Source organism: Panthera tigris, chromosome D4 (assembly GCF_018350195.1).
Source record: "Panthera tigris isolate Pti1 chromosome D4, P.tigris_Pti1_mat1.1, whole genome shotgun sequence".
Classification (NCBI taxonomy): Eukaryota; Metazoa; Chordata; class Mammalia; order Carnivora; family Felidae; genus Panthera; species Panthera tigris.
The window spans coordinates 84,855,057-84,880,331 of NC_056672.1; the positions used below are offsets into that span (position 1 = coordinate 84,855,057).

The 25,275-nt window shown below is 42.3% G+C and overlaps 1 protein-coding gene across 4 annotated transcripts; it reads left to right on the forward strand.

The window, feature by feature from the left end:
• Window positions 1-1,040: 1,040 nt before the first annotated feature.
• ZBTB43 (zinc finger and BTB domain containing 43) lies at window positions 1,041-23,080 on the forward strand. Of its 4 annotated transcripts, none has more exons than XM_015543096.2 (3): window positions 1,041-1,161; window positions 4,439-4,562; window positions 18,350-23,080. In XM_015543096.2, the coding sequence occupies exon 3, from the start codon at window positions 18,373-18,375 to the stop codon at window positions 19,774-19,776; it is 1,404 nt and encodes a 467-aa protein (XP_015398582.1). In that variant the 5' UTR covers window positions 1,041-1,161; window positions 4,439-4,562; window positions 18,350-18,372; the 3' UTR covers window positions 19,777-23,080. The 4 variants fall into 4 exon arrangements, with proteins under 4 accessions (XP_015398582.1, XP_007094470.1, XP_007094471.1 ...); XM_007094408.3 differs by having other exon boundaries at window positions 1,041-1,138; XM_007094409.3 differs by having other exon boundaries at window positions 1,086-1,107.
• Window positions 23,081-25,275: the final 2,195 nt, after the last annotated feature.

Genomic DNA, 25,275 nt, shown 5'->3' on the forward strand with positions numbered 1-25,275 from the left:
ACATCAACTCTAACTTCCTAGGCTTGTGTTTCTGCTTCTCCCTAGCCTCAGATGATTTTCCTGACTTTTTCACAAGCTTATCTATGTTTTGAAAAGGGTGCTTTTCAATATTTCTCTTAGTTTTTTAATATAAATTGTAGCTGCTCTATTTGAAGAGTCTACAACATTGCTAAAAATAAAGTCTAAGTAAGAAATGCATTAGGCTCATAAAACAGAACATCCAGAGTTAAGTTATGACTGTAGCTTAATGTCATATGAGACCTAGGCTCTTTCCATCTTTTCACTTTGCCAGCCTTAGCATTTGCTTTTTACATCATAGGCACATGATTGGGACTGAACTTCCAACCTTAAGATCTGCTAAGAGACAGGAAGAAAATAAAAGTGGCAAAGCACTTAAGGGGCATACTTAACTAAAAGTCCTAGTGGATTTTGTTTAAAAAAAAAAAAAAAAGTACTACGTGCCAGAAGCTGGTCACATGACTATGGCTAGTTTAACCACTGGCTAATAATGAGAATGAGATTACCATTAATAGTTTGGACTGATTATGAGTCATTCCTTCTAGCAGGGGTGAAGATCTACCTCCCAGAGATCAAAAGATTTCCTCTGGTACCTGAACAAAATGAGCCTTTTTCCTGAGGGTTGGGGAGGGTACCCAGCTCAGCGCCTGCCACACAGAGGGAACTGTTTCATTCGTTGTAGATTTACTGAGCATCCACTACGTGCCAAAGGCATTGTGGAGGCAAAAAAGATTTGATACGATCTCTGCTAGGTAACATGAGAGAGAGAAAGTTTGTAAAGGGTTTAGGACTTGGAATCAGCTTCCTAATTCACAGTAGTGGCCTCACTCATCGTCCGTAAAGCAGATTAACCTGCTCCCGGTTACACTGCGCAGTCGCTGGCTACAAGGGCGCCCTCTCCTGACGCCCCGCCCCAAAAGCGAGTCCCGCATGCGCACACCGCCTTCTCTCTGACGCACCCCCGGAAGCACTGGCAGTCCCGGGGGCGGAACCGGGAAGCATTTCCGGGGGCGGGAGGCGCAGGCTGAGTCGGTCGCGGCGGCGACGGCTTGAACGGGCCTGAAGCCGGTGGCGGAAAGTGTCCCGCGGGTGGGTTATGCGAGTGCGGAGCCCTTAGCAGGTACTGCGAAGTTGAGACAGCAGGTAGCGAAGGGGAGGGGGGAGGCCAGAGAGGTTTAAGGGCTTCTCTGCAGGACCCGGCGCGCGCGCCCCCGGCAGGCAGGCCCATTCCGCCGACCGGGATGCTTTAGCCGCGCTCGGGCGGTTGGAGTCCCGGAGCCCCGGGCCGCCTCCAGCCAGTCCGGTGCGCTGACCGCGACACCAAGGCCCCCGAGGCAGCGTCTCGCCCAAGGTCACCCCGCGGTGGCGGACCTTGGCGGGCCAGAGCGCTTGGAGATCCCGCTCGGGTTCGTCCGCTGGCCTTTCGGGGGCGCCGTGTGGGTGCGGCGCGGTGGCCTCGGGTTCGAGCCAAAGCCAGGAGAAAGGTTGTGCCCAGACTTTGCTAGTATCTGTCTCTGTTTACTTCTAAGTAGTGTTTCCCCTCGCTTGCGGTCTCTGTCACCTGTTGTCACCTGCCCTTTTTGCATCTCAACTGGGCCCCTGTCAACTTTGTGTTTCTTTCCAGTTTGTCTCTCTCGAGCCCGTCTCTATCTGGACCCTGTCTTTATTTCTGCCTCCACCTTGCTTATGTGGTTTTTCACCCTGTGTTTCCCTCTCAGCCCTTCCTCTCATTCATGGCCTGCCCGTCAGCTCTGCTCTTTGGCCGTCCGTGTTGGTGCCAGTGTTGTGTCTTTCTCTCTTGTTTGTTGCCTCTCCTAACTGGGTTTGTCTGGGCGGGGCAGGGCAGGCCTGCCCGGACCTCTGAGCCATGCAAGGTGACTCATGACCCTGTGAAGCTTCTTGCCCTGGTGACATTCTCAGTGACTAGACTGCAGTCTGGCCTCAACTCTGACAGGTGTCGCCCAACCTAAGTGTCCGGTGCAGAAGCAGGCAGACCAGAGACCATCTCAGGGCCAGCGTACCTTGATAAATCCTTGCCTTTTCCTACCCATGGCATTTTAGGCCTGCACAGCTCCTGAATTCCCTTCGATCCCTCCACGTACCCCAGGATGGCCTCCACAGCTCCCAGGAGCCTCCTCTTTGAATTACAGCTGCTTAACTAGGCCTGTCTACAGGCTAAGGAAGGGTCCGTCTGAGATCTTGTGTCCCTGGGGGCTCATGGAACAGTAGCAGGATTTCTAGGAGAGCTGTATGCTTAGTGCAGAAATTGTGTCAGTATGTACAGTTAGATTATAAGAAACCTAATAATTTGGTATTCATTCTTTGCTTTACTAAGGTACTCCCTGGAGAAATAAGCCAGACCCAGAAGAACAAATGCTGTATGAGTCCACTTATACTTTGTCCAAAATAGGCAAATTCATAGAGGCAGACAGAAGGTAGAATGCAGTTTACCAGGAGCTGGTAGAGGAGGGAATGGAGAGTTATTGTTTAAGGGATACAGAGGTTTAGTTTGGGATGATGAAAAGGTTCTGGAAATGGATAGTGGTGATGGTTGCACACAACATCGTGAATGTGTTTAATTCTACTAATTGGACACTTTAAAATAGCAAATTTTATACTAAGTATATTTCATCACAGTACAGGGAGGAAAAAACCCTTGCTCATTGGAGAAGCTCAGTACTAGCCAGCTCTTTGAAAATGTGCTTTTAAAAATTTATTTTGTAGCTCTTAGGAACATTAAGTTGTTTGTTGATGCCTGCTCTTGTCAGAGCTAATGTCCTTAGAAAAGGACTTCGGTCAAAATAATTCAGTTAAAATCTTCCCTCAAGTTTTTTACTTGAGGCAGATTACCACTCTAGCTCTCCTCCCTCCATAATCCTCGGATTCAGTGCAGGAATCTGCTGCATAAATAGGGAATTTCAGGAAGACTTTACTTTTCACATGAAGAAAACCGTTAGGGTTGGAAAAACAGCCCTGTTATGATAACACAAAATTATGTGTCATTTCCTGTGTCTTTTCTGATGGGGGGGGGGCTTTGTATTATGTTCTTATTTAAGCTATTTTGTCTGCTATGGTAGTTTATCAGGCTTTCTTGTGAGATGTAGCAGCTGAATTACTACTGTATTGAATCCTAGGATACCATGGATTGAGGAGAAAACACCGCCAATTAAGCTATGGCATGTGCTTTTGTAATCACTTAGGCTTATGAAAATTCTTTTTGAAAACATTTTTAGACTTATTTAGACATTTTTACATGATACCATTCTAATGCCTAAATTTTAAAAAATAAGTGAAATAAATTGGTGAAAGTGTTAAACTTTTAACATTCATACTCTTGAATACTTGTAAGTTCAGAGATGGGTCCATACTTTCCCACAGTGTCCTTTGTGCCATCAGAAACATTGATGAGGGTCTCAGGCAGTGACAAGTATTAAAATTTCCACTTGACCATCACATCCTGATTGCAGAAATTTTGAAATATGCCTCTTAAAATCCGTTGAATGTGCTGTGTATTATTTTCATGAACTTTTCCTTTTTACTTTATCTACACTTACGGTTGGAAAGATTTTTGTCTTATTTGCAACATGTCGAGAAGACTTTCCTTTTTTATTTTGTTTTGTTTTGTTTTGTTGGTATGTAGCTAATCATTATCCTAAAATCCAGTGCTGTGTCTGCCTTCTGTTTTTCTCGATTTGAGCTTCTTACCCCAGTGCTAATGAATATGAGAGTGCATTTAAAACCATTTCCTTGGCTATATTGTAACGTAATGGCAGGATGACCGATAAGTGGGGTTTGTGGTTAGAACAATACCTTCTCTTTTGAATCTCAGAGAGTTTGCTACAATGGAGTATTTGCTTTTGGCTTTTTTTTTAAGTAAAACATTCAGCTGTGTCTTAAAATTAAAGGGAGACAAGATTCAAAGTCCATAAAGTAGGTAGCTTATTTTTAAAAAATCCTAAAATAGATTTTAACTAAGTTCTTTGGCTAAAGTGTTCCAATTAGGAGAACCTATAGGGGTGCTGATTGGCAATGGTCTGAAGACTGAAAACACTTTTCCAAAGGATATTTTAATTTTGTAAAATTACATAGACTCTGATCCATGTTGGTTTTCTATTTTTAACCAAAGTACCATGGTAATGTAAGACGGTTATTAAAACTGGGTGAGAGATTTAGGGGTGTACAGAACTCTCGGCATTTATGTAACTTTTCTGTAAATCTAAAATTATTTCAAAATTAAGTCCATTTTAAGTACAAGGCAGAAGCTAAGATAGTACAGACTAGAAGTTAATATAACCCAAGATACCAGTTTTCTTTCTGCTGCTCAGAAATAAATACTACACATGTAGTATTTATTAGCGAGGCACATGTATATGCTGAATGTCATCTCTTTTACATTTTCAACGTGATTTTTTTCTTTCAGAAGTCAGTGTGATTCTAATTTGAAGCAAAACTGAGAAATGGGTTCCTCTTCCTCATTCATCCATACTGCTTTGTGATGGCCATGGCATAAGGGGCTTTTTTCCAGGATAACACCTTTGCATTAGGTAGGTAAGCTATAAACTTACTAAAAATACAGGTTTTTAAAATTATTTACTAAAATGGTTTATTTTTCAGCAAAAATGAAGACGTATTTGTATTTAATTGTTCTAGACCATAGGTTCTCATACTTCTGAGCAGGAACTGTTGCACATTTTAAGGCCAGTCCCTGCTCTACATTGTACCATTACAGCATCTCACTTCAGAGAAACTTCTCAGGGACTTTTTTTTTTTAACTTAGAACAATATTAGATTTAAATTAAACTTTTAAAAAAAATTTTTTAATGTTTGTCTATTTTTGAGGAAAAGAGAGACAGAATGCAAGCGGGGGAGGGGCAGAGAGAGAGGGAGGCACAGAATCCAAAGCAGGCTCCACTCTTTGGGCACAGAGCCCGATGCATTGCTCAAACCCACGAAATCCAAGATCATGACGCAGGCCGAAGTCTGATGCTTAACCGCCTGAGCCACCCAGGCACCCCTAAATTAAACTTTAAATTTGAATTCTGACCTACCACTTTTGAGATATATAACCTTGGGCAAGTCTTTTAACCTTCCAGAGTTTAGTTTACTCGTCTTTTTTTTTTTTTTTTAAGATTTAATTTCTTAAATTTTTTTATTTTGAGAGAGTGAACTTGTGCATGAGTCAGTTGGGGAGGGGCAGAGAGAGAGAGAGAGAGAGAGAGAGACAGAATCCCAAACAGGCTCCATGCTGTCAGCACAGAGCCCGACACAAGGCTTGCTCCCACGAACCATGAGATCATGACCTGAGCCAAATTAAGAGCCAGATGCTTAACCTGACTGAGCCACCCAGACACTCCTGAGATTTATTTTATTTTTTCATTTTATTTGTTAGAGAGAGAGAGAGCGCATGAGAAGGGAAGGGCCCAGAGAGAGAATCCCAAGCAGGCTCCACGCTCAGCTCAGAGCCCAGGGTGGGGCTCGATCCGTGACCTCAGGATCACAGTCTGAGCCTGAGCCAAAATCAAGAGTTGGATGCTCAACTAACTGAGCCATCTAGGCACCCCAAGATTTGATTTTTTTTTTTTTTTTTTTTAACTAATCTCTACACCCAGCACGGGGTTCAAACTCATGAACCTGAGATCAAGAATCACATGCTCATCCAGCTGAGCCAGCCAGGTGCCCCTAGTTCACTCATCTTTAAAATAAGTGTAATGATTCAGGAGTATCGCAGTTGCAAGACCCAGGTTTACATAGCTTGCCCTTTGAACTGCAAAGCATCTGGCTAATATAAAGAAAGAACTTTGGTAGGCATGGGGTTTTGGTATTTTTGTGTATTTGTGCCAATCTTTAGATTTACTGAAGTAGTATTTACTGTGTTTAAATGTGCTCTCTACAGTAAGTATGCAAATTACCTTTATGGTCTAATTAAGAAATCTTTGGAGGGCTTTAAGACCAATGGGTCTGCTTCCCTATTGTTATCTGTGTTTTAAGATACGTAATTGTGTTTAAATAATGCGTAAAATTTGATATGCTGTTCTTTAGTTGTATAAGAAATACATTAAACTCATCAAAATTGAAAGAGATCGTGGAGGTCATCTAGAGTTTGGTGATTTCTTCAATATTTTCCCATTGTCTTCTGCTTTTAAAAAAGCCTGCGTGGCTCAGTTGGTTAAGCATCCGACTTTGGCTCAGGTCAAAGATCTCACAGTTTGCGAGTTCAAGCCCAGCGTCAGGCTCAGTGCTGACAGCTCGGAGCCTGGAGCCTGCTTCTGATTCTGTGTCTCCCTCGCTCTCTGCCCCTCCCCCACTTGCACTCTGTCTCCCTGTCTCTCTCAAAAATAAATGAACATTAAAAAAAAAAAAAAAAAAGCCAGAGAGCATCCATGAACTATGGAGGGAATGAACTGAGATAGGTGTGTATGTTTTAGAACTGTTACTATTAGTTTAAAAAAAAAAACAAAACAAAACACTGTGTGTAAGATGACAAATAAAATTGCAGTACCTTATTAAGTCTGAGGATGGTGAATAATTTGCTCTGGGGTTTAGGAATGCATCATATGTTATAGACGATTTCAGTTGTTTATTTGTGAAAGTAGTATTCACCTTTACTTTCCACACTATCATCGCAGGCTATATTAGGCCTGAGCAAGTGTTTTGAATTTAATTCCAACTTCACCACTTACTAGTTAAGCAAGTAGTTTAGCCTCTTTGTATCCTATTCTTCTTTTTTTTTTAATGTTTATTTTTGAGAGAGTGCATGCGCGTGCAAGAGAGGGGCAGAGAGAGAGGGGAACAGGATCTGAAGCAGGCTCTGCGCTGACAGCAGAGAGCCCGATGTGGGGCTTGAACTCACAAACTGTGAGGTCATGATCTGAGCCATAGTTGGATCTGAGCTTAACCTACTGAGACACCCAGGCACCCTGTGTCTATTTTCTATTCTGTACAGTAAGATAAAAACTACCTATCCAGTGGATCGTTATGAGGATTGATGAGATAGAATACATACAGTCCTTTTGCACAGACTCTGGTACAAAGCACACATTTAATAAATAGTAGATGCTGTTATTATTCCTACTAATTACAACATTTTCCTAGTTATCCAGTTTGGAAACTTCAGAGTCGGTATAGGTAACTAGTTTACCTTGCATTACTTTATTTCTTAAACAGCTTTACTGAAACATGATTCATGTACAATTAAAAGTTTTTTAGTAGGGGCACCTGGGTGGATCAGTCTGTTGAGCGTACGACTTCTGCTCAGGTCATGATCTTGTGGTTTGTGGGTTCGAGCCTTGCATTGGGCTTTGTGCTGTCCATGCAGAGCCTGCTTCAGATCCTCTGTCTCCCTCCCTCTCTGCCCATTCCCCACTCTCTCCCTCTCTCAAAAATAAATGAACGTCAAAAAAAAGTTTTTTAGTGCATTCAGTGGGTTGTATAAACCCATTCTAAAATTAGATTGTGGGACAATCTAATTTTAGAATTTTCATCCTCTCTCCCCCACCTCAAAAAAAAAAAAAACAAAAACACACAATTAGCAGTGATTCTCCTTTCCTTTCCCTGTAGTTTCTGGCAGCCACTGATTTACTTTTTGTCTATAAAATCTTTCTGTTGTGGACATTTAATGGAATCATACAAGATGTGGGCTCTTGTATCTAACTTCTTTCACCTGGTATAGTGTTTTAAGGTTCAGCCATGTTATCACATTTGTCAGTACGTCATTCTTTTTTATTGCCAAAAGAATGGCATAGTACAATAATATATGCATAGTACATAATAAAATGGAGTAATATTTCACTGTATGGATATACCACCTTCTATTTATTCCGTCATCAGAGGAGGACATTTGGGTCGTTTCCATTTTTTGGCCATTATGAGTAATGCTGTTATGGACATTCGCGTATAAGTAAGTTTTTGTGGATATCATATGTTTTCAATGCTCTTGTGTATATACCTAGTAGAATTGTTGGGTTACATGGTAACTTTATGGTTAACTTTTTGAGGACCTACCTCAAAAGTAGCCACACCATTTTATATTCCCACCAGCAATGTATAATGATTTTAATCCTTCCATATCGACATCAACACTTGTTTTTGTGTCTTATATATCATGGCTGTCCAAATGGGTAATATCTCATTGTAGTTTGAATTTGCGTTTCCCTAGTGAATAATGATATTGAGCATTTTTTTGTGTGCTTATTTGTATATCTTCTTTGGAGAAATGTTCATTCAAATCCTTTGCCCATTTTTCAGTTGAGTTGTCTATTATTAAATTTAAGAGTTCTTTATGTATTCTGGATATGGGTCATTTAACAGTGATGTGTGATTGCATATTTCTTCTCCCATGTTGGAGGTTAACTTTTCACTCTCTTGACGGTATAATTTGTGCCTTGCATTAGCTTTGAATCTTCCTGCCTACCAATTCAGTCAGTCCTACTGATTCTACCTCTCTGTTTTCCATACTCACTGTTACTTTCATTGCCTCAAACCTGGTTTCTTTGCTGAAATCTTATAATTAAGCCTGTACTTCAGACTCACTCCCGCTTTTAAGTGCATCAGCAGATTGTCTTTCCAGAACACATTTCACAACATATCACTGAGAAGTTTCCAGTGCTTCCCGGGGCCCACATGTAAATAGCAGATTCCAGGGGTTCCTGGGTGGCTCAGTCGGGTAGCTCTTGATTTCGGCTCAGGTCATGATCTCATGGTTCATGGGATCGAGCCCCTAGTCAGGCTCTGTGCTGACAATGCAGAGCCTGCTTGGGATTCTCTCCCTACCCCTCCTCTACTCATGTTCTCTCTCTTAAACATTTAAAAAATAAACTGTGCTCTTAAGGGACACCTGTCTTAGTAGAGCATGTGACTCTTCATTTCAAGGTCCTAAGTTCAAGCCCCACATTGGGCATAGGTCTTAACTTTAATAAAAAAAGAAAAAAAAGAAGAAGAAGAAAGAAAGAAAACCTGGGTGGCTCAGTTAAGTGTCCACCTCTTGATTTTGACTCAGGTCATGATTGTGGGATTGAGCCCCACATGGGTCTCTGATGCAGAGCCTGCTTGGGATTCTCTCTCCCTCCCCCTCCCCCTCCCCCTCCCCCTCCCTCCCTCCCTCCCTCTCCCTCTCCCTCTCCCTCTCCCTCTCCCTCTCCCTCCCTCTCCCTCTCCCTCCCTCTCCCTCTCCCTCCCTCTCCCTCTCCCTCTCCCTCTCCCTCTCCCTCCCTCTCCCTCCCCCTCCCCTCTCCCTCCCTCTCCCTCCCTCTCCCTCCCTCTCCCTCCCTCTCCCTCCCTCTCCCTCCCTCTCCCTCCCTCTCCCTCCCCCTCTCCCTCCCTCTCCCTCTCCCTCTCCCTCTCCCTCTCCCTCTCCCCCTCCCTCCCCCCCCAAACATTAAAAAAAAAAAAAAACTGAAACAATACCCTCAAAACTGTTCTTTGTTTATCCCTTGCTATTTTCTTTTTTGTTACTGTAGAATGTATTTACAGACCCCATGTACTTATAGAATAAAACTAACCAGGTTTTTAATTCTTTAGAGGGAAACATTCTGTTTGGGTCTGAAAAATTTCCCTGTGTGGGTGGATTGTTTGGGGGTCTTTTTCCCCCCCAATTTTTTTTTAATGTTTATTTATTTTTGAAAGAGAGAGGGCACGAGCAGGGGAGGGGTGGAGAGAGAGGGAGCACAGAATTGAAGCAGACTCCAGGCTCCAGCTGTCAGTGCAGAGCCCGATGTGGGGCTCGAACGTGCGAACCACGAGATCATGACCTGAGCTGAAGTCACAAGTCAGATGCTTCAAGGACGAAACCACCCAAGTGCCCTTTGGGGGTCTTTTACCGTAAACCTGAATGCTGTTAGAATCAACTCTTAGCTCTTTAGCTGACACCAGGGGTTAACTTGAGTTGAATGGCTGGGGCCAGAGGCTAGGTCTTACTCTTAGGACAGCTTGAGCTCTGTGTACTTTATTCTGTGTTCGTGAAATTGTGATACCACGGACCTACTTTAGTTTCTTTGGCCCAGCTGGCAAATGATGGGCCAATGTCTTTGCCGGTTACTAACTGAACTCCACCCTCTTGTGCCAAGTTTTTAAAAACTTTCTGCTGAGGCATTATACAAACATTGGTATTCCAGTACAACCACCTCTTAATGTTGCTAATCTGCAGGACCTGTCCCATAGTCCACCCTGGGATTTGAGCCACAGCCAGACCGTCCAAGTGAACAGGTGTTAGTGTTCTTCTCTCAAGATTGCTACTATTATACCAGGATTGCCTGGGGAACTAGGTGGAGTTGCAGAGGTAATGTCTCTTTCCAGTCTGGTCCCGTCTCCACTATGTCCTTAATTAAGATTTACCAGATAGCTCTGGTCCCTAGTTTCCAGGACTCAGGCCAATTTTTTTCATTTTCCTTAGATTAGTTTGGTTAGGATGTGGTAGATGAGAAGAATTATATACTGCTCTCAAGTCTTCCTCTTACCCTGGTGATACTAAAATTTATTGTGAAAGGATATGTAATTGTAGGCTATACCAGGTCCCCTCCTCTGAATTTCTCTTGGGTTTATAGTTCTCGTGTGGTGCTTCTGTCATGCTTTGCCTTGAATAGCAGGGCTGTATGCATGTTTTTCATTCCCCCCTACCAGATTATAAACTCTGGACGGTGAGATTCCTTGATCATCTTAGAAACCCACCCCCCCAATAATGTGCATATAGTGCTCTATGTCGGTTTACTTATTTATGTGTTCATTTTAGTGAGTTAATTACTTCTGTGAAAGTCGTTAAAAATTGAAACAGCACCTGTACTATCAATACAGATCACAGCTACCACAACTGCCTGTGAGTTTGTAAATATGGCTTATATGGCAGGAAAATCTGAAGGAGAGTTTCAGTCTTTGCACGTTAGTAAAATCAGGGAATATATAGAAATGCCGCACCTGCCCAAAGTTAAGGGCAGAGATCAGATACTTTTTTTTTTTTTTTTAAATAATCTCTACACCCAACACGTGGCTTGAATTCACAACCTGAAATCAAGAGTCGCATGCTCCACCAACTGGGCCAGCCAGGCACCCCAGAGGTCAGATACTTTTAAATTATAAGGACCATTACCACCTTGACATAGTTGAAAGTAAAGTTACATGACATTTTCCCCAAGTTTTGTTTTTAATGTGTGATAAAAAAATATATCACTAAATTTACCATTTTAACCATTTTCAAGTGTACAATTCAGTGGCATTAATTACACTCACAGTGTTATACAAATGGCAACACTTTCTAATCCCCCAGTTTTTTCATCACAAAACAGAAACTCTACCTATTAAGTAATAACTCCCATTCCTAACTCCCCTGAATCCATGGTAACCTCCAATCTACTTTTGTCTCTGAATTTGCCTGTTCTAGATATTTCACAGAAGTGGAGTTATACAACACGTGTCCTTTTCTGTCTGGCTTATTTGAGTTAATGTTTCTCATGATTTAACACAATGTTGCCAGGTTTATGTTGTAGCGTGTATGAGAAATTCATTACTTTTTGTGTTCTGTATTGTCTTTTAGGTATCATTGATTTGTTATAATGTTCAGGTTCTCTAGATTTTAAGTCTGGTTTTTCTATCCATTACTGAAAATGGGGAATTGGAGTCATAACCTGTTGTTGTAGATTGGTCTGTTTCTTCAGTTTTGTCCATTTTTGCTTCATATATTTTGCTCCATATAGATTTCTTAGTGAATATATGTGTATGGTTCTATCTTCTTGATAGAGTGAACCTTTTATCAATCTATTAATGTCTTTCTTTGTTCTTGTAACCTTTTTGACTTAAAATTTATTTTGTCTGGGGGCACCTGCGGGGCTCAGTTGGTTAAATGTCTGACTTCAGCTCAGGTCATGATATCACGGGTTCATGAGTTCGAGCCCCACATCGTGCTCGCTGCTGTTAGCTCATAGCTGCTTCAGATTCTCTCTCTCTCTCTCTCTCTCTCTCTCTCTCTCTCTCTGCCCCTCCTCTCATTCAAGCGCACACACGTGTGCTCGCTCGCTTTCTCTCTCTCTCTCTCAAGATGAGTAAACATAAAAAAAAGTCTATTTTGTCTGATAATAATACAGCCACTCCATCTCTCTTGGTTACTCTTTCAATGGAATATCTTTTCTATCATTTTACTTGTGTGTTATATGTTGTCTCTCATAGAAAAGATATAAATAAACCATGTTTTTTAGTCCATTCTGTCAGTCTCCACCTTTTAATTGGAGAGTTTAATCCATTTACATTTAAGTACTGGTGAGAAAGGATTTACTTCTACCATTTAGCTGTTTTCTGTATACCTTGTATGTTTTTTGTTTCTCGATTTCTCCATTACTACCTTTTAAAAACATTTATTAAAAAAATAAAGCATTTATTCTTATCTGGCATGCCATTTTGATTCCTTTCATTCCTTTTCATGTATATTATTATTTTCTTAGTAGTTACATTGAGATTTACAATTAATCTCTTAAACTGTTCCTTACACCTCCATCCCTTTCCCTTCATTTTGTTATTGTCATGGATTACATCTTCATACATTGCCTATTTATGTTGATTTATAAGTATTGTTTTATGAATTTGCATTTTCAAGCATACAGGAAAAAAGTTATAAGTCAAAATAATAACAGCTTTTATGTTTATGTTGTTAACCTTTATCATTGGTCTTTATTCCTTCATATGCCATTGAATTACTACCTAGTATTCTTTTTTTTTTTTTAATATTCATTTATTATTTTTGAGAGACAAAAAGAGACAGAGTGCAAGCAGGGGAGGAACAGAGAAAGAGGGAAACACAGAGCACTTGAAGCAGGCTCCAGGCTGTGAGGTGTCAGCACAGACCCCGATGCAGGGCCCGAACCCACGGAGATCATGACCTGAGTGAGCTCAAGTCGGATGCTTAACCGACTGAGCCACCCAGGCGCCCTTACCTAGTATTCTTTTATCTCAGCTTGAAGGATCCCATTTTATCATTTCTTGTAGAAAAGTTCTGGTAATGAGTGGGGCACCTGGGTGGCTCAGTCGGTTGAGCATCCGACTTCGGCTCAGGTCATGATCTTGCAGTTTGTGAGTTCGAGCTCCACGTCGGGCTCTGTGCTAACAGCTCGAAGCCTGGAGCCTGCTTCAGAATTCTGTGTCTTCTCCATCTCTCAGCCCCTCCCCCGCTCATGCTCTGTGTCTCTCTGTCTCTCAATAATCAATAAACGTAAAAAAAGAAAAGTTCTGGTAATGAATACCCTTACCTTTTGTTTATCTGGGAGTGTCTTAATTTCTCCTTCATTCAAGAAAAGGTAGTTTTGCCAGATACAGAATTATCGGTTGACAGTTTTTTCTTCTAGCATTTTAAATATGCCATACTACTACTTTCTGACCTGTATGTTTTTTTTTAAGGTGTGAATCTTAATTGAAGATGTCTCTCATGTGATGAGGCATTTCCTTCTTACTGCGTTCAGCTCCCTTGTCTTTGACTTTCTACTTACTATTTAACTTACAATGTGTCTAATGTGGATCTCTTTCGTTTTATCCTGCTTGGAGTTTGTTGAGCTTCCTGGATGTATAGGTTTCTCTTTTATCCAGTTTGGGAAGTTTTCTACCAGTATTTCTTTTAATACCTTTTCTACTCTTTGAGACTCCCATGGTGTGCATTTGGTACATTTAATGATGTCCCACAGTTACCTCACACAGTGTTCATTTCTCTTCATTTTTCTCACCACTCCTCTGACTCAATAATTTCAATTGCCTTGTCTTTGAGTTTGGTGACTTTTTTTTCTTCTGCCTATTTTAAATCTGCCATTGAACTCCTCTTGCGGACTTTTTACTTCAACTTGTATTGGTTTCCTGTGTCTTTCAAACAAAACACCACAGACTAGGTGGCTTAAATAACAGGATTTTTTTTTTTTTTTTCTCACAATTCTAGAGGCTAGAAGAGCAAGATCATGGTGTCTGTAGATTTGGTTTATCCTGAGGCCTTTCTCCTCAGCTTGCAGATGGCCACCTTTTCACTGTGTCTTCACATTGTGTACCCCCTAGATGCTGCTGTGTGTCCAAATTTAATTTCTTACAAGAATACTAGTCAGATTGGATTAGGGCCCACCCTAGTAACTCTATTTTAATGACCTCTTTAAAGGCCTCATATACAAATACTGTCACATTCTAGGGTTTTGAGGGGCGGTTAGGGCTTCAGCTATTCTTCTCAGCTCCAGAATTTCTGTTTGGTTCCTTTTTATAATTTCTATCTCTTTACTGACATTATTCTCCCAATTTCCTTTAGTTTTTGTCCATAGTGGGGTTTTTCGTGTGTGTGCACGCACGCGTGTGTTTTAAGCAATTTGAGCATATGTAAGATAATTGATTTACTTTAGTATGACTAGTAATTCCAATGTCGAGAATCCCCCAAGTATAGTTTCTAATATTCTTTTCCTTGTGAATGCATCTCTTTATACTTTGTAATTTTTGGTTGAGAACTAGAACATTTTAAGTATTCAAATATGGTAACTCTTGAAATTAGATCCTTCCCATCCTATGGGATTTCTTTTGTTACTTGTTGAGGGCTGCAGTTGTCGGTTTGCATGACAGTTTTTCCAAGCTATTTTTGCCAAGTCTGTATCCCTTGTTGCATGTGGTCACTGAAGTTTCTGTTGTTTTATCTGTGTGGTCAGCCTGTGACCTGACAGACTTCCTTAAATACTTTGACCCAGGCTCGGGGGTGGGAGGGAGGGGGAGCATGTTTGTCTTTTGAAATCTTATGATCAAAAAAAAAAAAAAACAATTATGCTCAGTGCTGCTGGGGAAGCCACTGCTGCCTGAGAGGGCCAGAACAAAGCTGCATGGATCCACCATACTGGCCAGAATGTAAATGCCCCAGTTTTTGGCGGACATATTCCTTGTTGTCCTCCCTGCCACGAGCCAGCCACTCTAGGAGTGGGTCGGGGGTGGGGAGTGGGGGTTATAGCTGGTTTGTGCGGGCAGCACTGCTAGTGAGGTTCAGCAGCCTCTCTCTTCAGCAGGCATTGCCTTGGTTGCTACAAGTGTCTGATCAGATTCCAGAGTTCTCAAATAGTTGATTCTGATCCTTCAGCAGCTTACTGGTTGTTTTTGATGGTGGGACTGATCCCAAGAGCTTCCTACTCCACCATTTTCTCTGTTATCACTTATGACATTTATTTTTATAGAGTTGTTTTTAAAAGTGTTGTTCTCAGTCATTTAACATTCCACAACATTATTTGAAATCTTGATGAGAAGATTAATATTCAATAATAGTGTTGGAAAATAGGCTAGACATTTTGGAGGGAAAAGGGCTGGATTCCAACCTTACTCCTTATGCCAAAACAAACTCTTTGTGTATTAAACATTTAAAAGCTTTAAAAAAAAAAAAAAATGCTACCAGGGAGGGGCACCTGGCTGGGTAGCTCAGTCAAGTGTCCAATTCTTGATTTTGGTTCGGGTCATGATCTCATATTTTGTGAGTCAAGCCCCACATCAGGCCTGCTTGGGATTCTCTGTCTCTCTCCTTCTCTCTGTCTGCCCCTCCCCTGCTCTTGCTCCCTCAAAATAAATTAATTACTTAAAAAAAAAAAAGTGGTACCGGGGAAAAAAACTAAATCTTTTTATTTATTTAAAATAATCTTGGAGTTGGGGATGCCTTTCTATGTCTAACACAAAACCCTAGAGCCATAAAAGCAAAGACTGGGTAATTTATATAAATTTCAAAGTTAATTTCTTACATTTATAAAAAACTAAAAATCAATAAGATGAATTGCCCAATTTATTTGAACAAAGACTATAACTGATAATTTATAGGAAAAACACATGACCAGTAAACATGAATAAAAAATATCGTTCTCATTCATAATTAAATAAATGTTGATCTAAATAATAATGAATCATGGATTATTTACTTAGGACGCTTGCAAACTTTCTTTTTCTTGTTTGATAACGTCCAGAATTGTTAAGGGTGTGGAGTGTTATTTACTGTTGATAGGAGTGTGACTTGGTGCAACCTTTCTGGAAAGTAGCTTTGTAATACACATCAAAATGTCAAATGCACAGTCCTTTGACCCAGCAATTCCGCTGATAGAATTTACCCTATAGATGTTTCCAAAGATACGCCAAGATAGTTATGCACAGTATAATTACATTGTGTATTTATCATAGCATTCCTCATAATTTCAAAAGCCTAGACAATTGAAATTCTATAAGAGAGCTGCTTAAATTATGGTAAGTCCATATAATAGGAACTATATAGTCATTAAACAGCATTGAGTTCTTTTTGTGCTAATGAGAAAGTGAGAGAGAGAGCACAAGCTCCAGATGGCAGAGAGACGAGGACAGAGGATCCTAAGCAGGCTCTGCACTGACAGCGAGCTGGATGTAGGGCTCAAACTCGTGAACCGCAAGATCATGACCTGAGCCAAAGTCGGACACTCAACTGACTGAGCCACACAGGTGCCCCTATTTTTGTTTTAAATTACTATGAAATGTTTTAAGAGGTATAAACCATAAATTAATACTTATTTCTAAAAACACCATCTTACCTCTTAAAATTATTATTGACTTATCTGGTATTTTGTTATCTTCCTAGAAGAGGGAGAATGATGTTATAGGAAAAATAGGATAGGCTTTGAAGTGATGAAGACCTAGAATCACAGCCCAATCTCATAAAAATTAGCTCTGGGGTGCCTGGGTGGCTCAGTCGGTTAAGCGTCAGACTTCGGCTCAGGTCATGCATGATCTCACGGTCCATGAGTTTGAGCCCCGCGTCCAGCTCTGTGCTGACAGCTCAGAGCCTGGAGCCTGCTTCAGATTCTGTGTCTCCCTCTCTCTGACCTTCCCCTGTTCATGCTCTGTCTCTCTCTGTCTCAAAAATAAATAAACATTAATAAAAATTAGCTCTTATTTTAACCTTGGTAAAGTTACTTGAACCTGAGTTACTTGAACCTGAGTTACTGAACCTGAGAATATTGATCTCTATATTTGCAGTCATTATAAAGTGGAAAAAAGGAGTACAGTCCCTGCTATACAGTACCTACTCAAGAAACATTAGTTTCTTTTCTTGGTCTTTCTCCCTATCTCTCAAAGATGACTTTCAATCTTTGGGTTTTTGGGGTTTTTTAAATGTTTTTTATTTATTTTTGAGAGAAGACAAGTGGGGGAGGGGCAAAGAAAGGGGGGCAGAGGATCTGAAGCATGGTCTGCGCTGACAGCAGTGAGCCCAGTGTGGGGCTTGAACTCACGAACTGTGAGATCATGACCTTAGTAGAAGTCGGACGCCCATCCGACTGAGCCACCCAGTGCCCCTGGGTTTTGGTTTTGGTTTTGGTTTTGGTTTGGTTTTAATCTCATACTTAGAAAACCTGGCATTTAGCAATGTTTGGATATAGTTTTAGAGCCAGATGATGGATAGTGCCAATAAATCTCTTGGGTTTACTGGTTTATTTTAATTTACTGTGGAATTATGGGGCATGAGTAGGTGTCTGACAGAGTTTATCTTGTGGATTGCTGCTGTTAGCTTCTCTAATGCTTGACTACCCCACTAAATATATTTACAGTAACAACACAGGCAATCCTTTATTCTTTGTTATAACTTTATCTTCGGATTGAGGTCATTCAGTAACAGGGACAATATTTAGTATGCTCTTTGGTCTGTAAACAATTTGGAAACCATCAGATAGAAGGAATACCTTGCCTTACTTACCGCTTCATTCTGCTTCACGTCAGAATCTCCTAAAAGGGCTAAAATTCTGCTGGCAACTCAAGAAAGTCACATTGTTTGGGACTTCAGTGAGTTTGCACCTTTGGTGCTGAAGGACCAAAGGCAAGATTGTTCTGACCACTTCAGCTCCCTTCCCCTCACTCCTGCACTGGATTTTAGGCTAATGGTCTCCTTTCAGTTCCTTGCACTGGCTGAGTTCATTCTAGTCTCAGAAACTTTACATAAGTCTTTCCTTCTTCCAACAATTCCATCCTCACTTCCTCACCCCACCTTGGCAAATGTGGATTAAATCGGAGGTCTCTTAAAAATTCTACTGCTTGCACAGGCATCATGTTTGTCTTGACTAGAAATATGTACTTTGTTTTATTCAGGAGATTTGTACAGCTTACAAAGCACATCTCTGAATTCTATTCTCATTCATAGACATAGGCAAAATCAAGAGTTAATACCAGGAAGAGTAGCGGGTCGTTCCTGGCACCCCCGCACCTGCAGGCTTTGCTCTGGGGGATGAATGCTCCACCCACTAATGCCCACAAGCAAGGGGACTCTATGGAACTGTGGAACTTGTCTTAGTTTTCTTAGTGATCAATAAGCGTCTCTTTGGGCTGGAATTAGCACTCGTTTTTCTTTCTCTTGTAGCACTGAACAAGATTTGTGATGAAATGGAGCCTGGAACAAACTCTTTTCGAGTAGAATTTCCTGATTTTTCCAGCACCATTCTGCAGAAACTGAACCAGCAGCGCCAGCAAGGACAATTATGTGATGTCTCCATTGTTGTCCAAGGCCACATTTTCCGGGCACACAAAGCTGTTCTTGCTGCCAGTTCACCCTACTTCTGTGACCAGGTACTCCTGAAAAATAGCAGGAGGATTGTTTTACCTGATGTGATGAACCCAAGAGTGTTTGAGAACATTCTCCTATCTAGTTATACGGGACGTCTAGTCATGCCTGCTCCAGAAATTGTTAGTTACTTAACAGCAGCAAGCTTCCTCCAGATGTGGCATGTGGTAGACAAATGCACTGAGGTTTTAGAGGGAAACCCTACGGTTCTTTGTCAGAAGCTAAACCATGGCAGTGACCACCAGTCTCCTAGCAGCAGTAATTATAATGGCCTGGTCGAGAGCTTTGAGCTGGGCTCTGGGGGCCATGCTGATTTCCCCAAAGCCCAAGAACTGAGGGACGGAGAGAATGAAGAGGAGAGCACCAAAGACGAGCTGTCATCTCAACTCACTGAGCACGAATACCTTCCCAGCAACTCGTCCACAGAGCATGACCGGCTGAGCACGGAAATGGCGAGCCAGGACGGGGAGGAGGGGGCCAGCGACAGCGCCGAGTTCCACTACACCCGGCCCATGTATAGCAAGCCCAGCATAATGGCGCACAAGCGCTGGATCCACGTGAAGCCCGAGCGCTTTGACCAGGCATGTGAGGGCATGGATGTGCACGCGCCCTACGATGAGCACCAGGTCACTGAGTCTATCAACACCATGCAGACGGAGCACTCGGTCCAGCCTTCGGGAGTGGAGGAAGACTTTCACATCGGGGAGAAAAAAGTAGAAGCGGAGTTTGACGAACAGGCCGATGAAAGCAATTATGATGAGCAGGTGGATTTCTACGGCTCTTCCATGGAAGAGTTTTCTGGAGAGAGGTCAGACGGTAATCTCATCGGGCACAGACAGGAGGCTGCCCTGGCATCGGGCTACAGTGAGAATATTGAAATGGTAACAGGGATTAAAGAAGAAGCTTCCCATTTAGGATTCTCAGCCACCGACAAGCTGTATCCTTGTCAGTGTGGGAAGAGTTTCACTCACAAGAGTCAGAGAGATCGACACATGAGCATGCACCTCGGTCTTCGGCCTTATGGCTGTGGTGTCTGTGGTAAGAAATTCAAAATGAAGCATCATCTCGTGGGGCACATGAAAATTCATACGGGCATAAAGCCCTATGAGTGTAATATCTGCGCAAAGAGATTTATGTGGAGGGACAGTTTCCACAGGCATGTGACTTCTTGTACCAAGTCCTACGAAGCTGCAAAGGCTGAGCAGAATACGACTGAGGCTAACTAAAAATAGGATCTGGCCCTTGAGTGGCAGGCACAAAAATAAACTATGGTAATTATGCAAATCTGGGCACAGATGATGCGTGCTGCTTGCTATTATGAGAGAAGCTTAAAAAAAATGGGAGATATTTCTGAAAGACCAGCTCTAAGTAGGCCAATTTAAAAATCTAATTCCTCAAATTTGTATGTTCCTGTCCAGGCCTGGAGTGGGTAATGGGGATAAGTTAACCCACTTCCCAGCTGGCAAGGTAAATCTTCAGGCCTGTTGTGATTGAGGCAGGTGGACTTGGTGATACAGACATCTGCACTTGGAACTGGACTCCAGCCCACCAGTTCTGTTTCAGGTGGCAGCACATTTTGATCGCTCGTTACAAGGTCACGTTGGCATTTTACTTAGCTCTCACTATAGATACTTAGGTAATGTGGGTTTGTTTTAGTAGCTGCTTCACTGAATGAAAGGCTACTTCTGTAAAAGCTAACAGACAATGTGATTCCTAGGATGCGAAATTGATTAACAGAGCTCTCTTGTCTGGTTTTATTCTTTCTAGAGGGTATTTTAATGAAAAACTATGGAGACGCTAAAAGGGTGACATTCTAAGTAGGAAACAACTTATGGTACAAGCTTCAGTTTCTGTAAGACGCCACTGTCACGATGTGTTTCAGACTCTTGATAAGGCAAAAAAGTTTTGTATTTTAGTACTAACATTTAGTTTGGACAATTGTATCTAATTGTAATTCTCTAGGGTGCCAGAGATAGGTATTTCTAATTGGTTTGCTGTCCCAAATCCTGTGTAATTATAGCATCCACACAGTGGGATCTGCTCTGTGGCTAATAGGCGTCTAGCCTGCTTTGACCCTGACCATGGTACCATACTGGCTGCTCCAGCCATTTCTCTCTTAGGTTATGATGCTTCCTGAAGAGTTCAGTCCATGACCACAGTTGGTGGGAGGGAGCCAAGAGTCACTGCTGAGAGTTACCTGTGAGCGTAGGGAGTTTATGGAGTGCTCCAGTGAAACTCCCCAACTGTCAGCGAGAGTTGCTGAGTATCAGAATGTTGAGTGGCAGGAAAAACAACTGTCCAAGAAAAGAGGAGTCTTGAAGATACACTGGTAGGGGAGGTAGTCCCAGAGGGGTACATAGAGCTAATGCTGCCAGTTCTTTAGGAGTGCTGGAGTGTGTTTTAAAAGGGGGAAAGAGGGAGTCCTAATTTTAGAAAGTAGTCTACAGATTCATGCTCCCGGATTCTAGATAAAGCTGCATAAATTTCCAAGTCCACACAGCTGTATGTACCAAAAGACATCGAGAAAAGCAGCTATTCTTGAGACCTTTTCTGCAGCTCAGTCAGATGTTTTAGGTTAAAAAGGAAGCATATATTCAGGATGCTTTTAAGCTGTGTAATATACCTGAAGTTCTCACCAGGGTAGGACAGGGTGCTACTATTATGTCAACTTTTCCATAAATTACTGGTCTTTTACTTCCAAGTGGAAACTTTTTTTCCCTTAAAATAAAAAATAACTTTTCCTGGATTTGAGGTGAAATTTTTTTTCAGAAGTTTGGCTTTGCTCTAATGCGATAGACATTGCTGGCAATGGCCTCTGGTCCTTAAGCTCCAACCACGAAGGAAGGCATTTACTTGTTGAACAGTATCTGGAAAGGGGAAAGAAAGTACTTATTTACCAGTCAATTCTTGTAATCAACATTACAAAACAGGGATCTGTTCATTAACACTGTATCATTCTCGATATATAAAAAGCACTTTGTATTTAAAACTTTATTATAAATATATATATATATATTGATTTTTTTAATCTAGAAACTAGATATTACCTCTTGGTTGTTTGCCACATTAATATTCTCTTGGTGTTGAAGCTTCACCGGTTAACAGTCCTTTCTCTGCATACATGACAGATGTGTATAGAGGAGACTGTACAATCAAAGTTCAATTTTTCCTTCTCATTTTTTCATGTTAGAAGCCAATGGATTTTAGGTATGATCCTGGCCATTGTGTGTGAGGAGAAATTGTTTTATTATTCCTACTAATTTCAGTACTAAGGCATTGAAGCCGTTTAGTTCTGCCAAAAGCCCATCACCCTCTCCCATGTTATTAGCCAATCATTTTCTGCCTGTTTGGAAGGTTTGATGTGCTGTTTCCCATTAAAGATTGTATTCAAATGAGCATTGGGACGTTTTGGGAGAAGAGTCTGAGAGATAGAATAAAAACGTTCTAGAAAAGTCATGGTTCTTCAGTTATGCTGAAATTAGCACGGCACCTTTGTTATGAGTAATGATGAAGAATTCTTGTTTAGCCAGGAGTGGTGGGCAGCCCTTGGGTGGTAGTTTTGCAAGTAGTCAGTTGTGCCGGGACTTATTTAATGTGTTGTGAAGAAAGGTGTCCTTTATTGAAATCCTTATATGTACATCAACTAAGTATAGAATTTAAAGTGTAAGTTCCTCACACCTGCTGTTTTAAGTTTTTTATGGTAGTTGGGGTTTCCTTTAAAATTAGGGTTGCTAATCGGGTCAGCCAGACCCTGTGAGATGGTTGGGCATCGGAAATGCTGGCCATGTTCAGAGAGGCGGGGAAAAGAGATTGCCTTAGTTTGGATAGTGAAAGTGAATTTTTATAAACTTTGCTTTTTAGGATTAGGAGATCATACTGTATTACTACCTTTTTTTCTCCTGCCCACTCTGGGTTGGATAGTCTCTCTCCTTAGCCTCAGTACAGCTTTAGAAAATCTTTATCCTTCCAAATGAGTTTGGATAGTTGTGGGTAACATTTTCCAAACAGTCTTTCAGGGATCGTGTTAATGGCCTACAACCAAGGTATTTGTCCCCTACTTTGAGTCTTAACTGTGGTTCTTCTCCAGTCCCAGCGGGAAAGGGCTTCAAGGCACCACCAGTGGTATCTAATATTAGTATTTATACCATGCCTTTAATTTTAGGTGTACACATTACAACAATCCACTTGGTAAAGTAGGGATCACCGTCTAAGGAAGGACTGCGGTAGCCTTCCCTCAAGTGTTGAGGGTTACCCCCAGGCGCTCCTGGGCCCTGGCCTGTTGATTCTCATTTCTAGATCTCACCTTCCTCTAATCCCTTCTTTATGCCACTGCTTTCAAAGAGTCTGCCCAAAAGGGTCTTCTCCATTCTCATGGTCATCTGCTGAACGAAACTGACCCTATGTTGACTTCTAGCTGTTTAGGAAAGCTGCTTGGTCTCAGTGGCCCCTTCCTGCAGAGGCACGCACATCCCCAAGCTGCTGGGGAAGTGATGTGGGGGGCAGAGCAAAAGCAGCCCAGTCGTGTTTGCCCTGGAGCGGGGCGGGTGGGTGGGGGGGGGAGGATTGGCCACAGCCCTCTGGGTGGGTGGAGAGGACTCTGCCACACCAAATCCAGGGGTCTGTGTTTGTAAAGGTCTCTGATAATTTAGGAATGCTGGAAAACAAGCAACATACTTACCCCCTTCCCCAGCCCCCATCTGTGCCACACTAATTTTGTGATTTAATTGCTTTCATGGGTGACTAACTTTGTTCAGTAAAACCAGGGTTTGTTTGGGTTTTTTCTTTGCTACTTACATATTTAAAGGTACATGTTTCTTGTTTCTTATTTCAAATCTCTACTGATAGTGCCCAATGGGAAGATGCTGGAACACATTTTGCAAATGTGACATTTTTTTTTTGTTTGTTTGTTTTTGTTTTAGTGTTGCTTGAAGCCTGTGTCATAATGTCAGTTGCTGCTGCCTTCTTTCCTTTTATGAGGTTCCCAATGTTTCTTCCAGAAAATTACTTTATTTATGCAAGTCAGGTGACTCTTAGACCACAAAACCATTTGATGATAAACAGATTATCATTAGGTGCATATCTTATTGATATTTTGTGAAATGTTATGCCTGTGTTGCAAAAGTTGAATAGTTTTGTCTTTATATATTGCTGTCTTCGGTGTACAGCATGGTTTTACTTAATTGAATGTTACTGTTTAATATTTTCTTCTTATAGAAGAGACCATGCCCTTTTGTATGACATGTTTTAATAAATGTTATCCGTCAACTTTGTAAAAGTTTTGTTTTTCACTCTGGTTATATGACCACATGTCTTTGTTTTCATCCTGGCTTTTGCCACCTGAGAATAAGAGTTATTTTGTGGCCTTTTGATAAGTAAATGCCAAATGCACAATCTGATCAAATGGGTAGTGAGTGAGCATTTGCTGTGCCAGGCATTTATGATGCTGATCTCATTTTAACCACCACCGCCCCCCCCCCCCCAGCTCTGTCAGGAATTTAGATGTGCTAGATATTCTGTTGGCTTCTCCAGATCCCCTCCCTACTGTGCGCCTCGCTCTGGAGGCTGGCCTCTGCAGACCCGTCCTGTCTTCTGGTCAGGGTATGCCAGAGCTACTCTGGGAGGAGGCTGGCGGATCAGAGAGAGAAGTCTGGGAATTCCCTCCCCTGGCTCCTTCCTGCCAGGTGTGGGTTGACAGTGGCAGGGCTCCTCTGCCTAGGGCCATAGCTCCAGTCTAGCAGCTTCAGGGTTTGGTAACCACATCCTGTCCTTGTCCCTTGCAAGCCGAGGACTGGTCCTGACTCCCTGTTTTGCCAGCCCTCGGGAGCTTCGCTGTCCTCATACGAGTTCCTTAACCTGCCCACGCCCTTTGTAAATAGTCCCCTTATGAAACTCAGGCACCCCAGCCGAGTGTGCCCGCTGTTTCACACCAGGCCTCTGGCTGATGCCTTAGACACACTCATTTCACTATGAGCCTGTCGTGATTGAGAGAAGGTAGATTTGTTACCAAACGTGGAACAGTGACTGCAGAGTGGAGCTCGGATTCAAATGGAGGACTTCACGGCTGCAACACTCGGAGATGCTTCTTTCCGCTGCTCTGAGATGTCCCCATGCTCTGCAGTTGGGTCTCTCCCTCACCTCGCCGGGCCTTTCCCCGCTCATCCCCCCTCCCTAAGAAAAGCCTCAAGAAACAGCAACAGTGCTCTTTAAAAGTGCTGCAGGCACCGAGGGCCCCACGTATTTCCTAACAACAGCTCATTACCAGAGACACTGCTTGTTTTAGACCAAACTTAACCGTCTTCCCACACAAACCTTCTGTTACCACTGTTTGTTGTGAGGGATTTTTTTTTCCCCTCCCCATTGCTGATTTTAAAGCCAACTACAGATTGCCTCAGCTAGCTTAGCCACTCTCTGTGTGGGAAGAAGTCCAGAAGAACCATCGCTAGCCCTTTTTGAGGTGGGCCCGGTCGGTCCGTGCTGACCGAGGGCAGACGGTCGGGCCCCGGGGCCTGGTGACCCCTCTGACCCCCGCAGGCCGGCCCACCTGGGAAGCAGGCTTCCCCACACCAGCTGCCACAGGGGCGGAGGCCTCTGGGCTGTGAAGATGAGAAGCACCGCGCGCCTTGTCGGGAGAAAGGAAAAGATGGGATGTGGCTCGTTTGTATTTGGGAACAGAAGGGGGGTGGGGTGTGAGGGTGTAACCCAGATGGAGCATGTCACACCTGTGC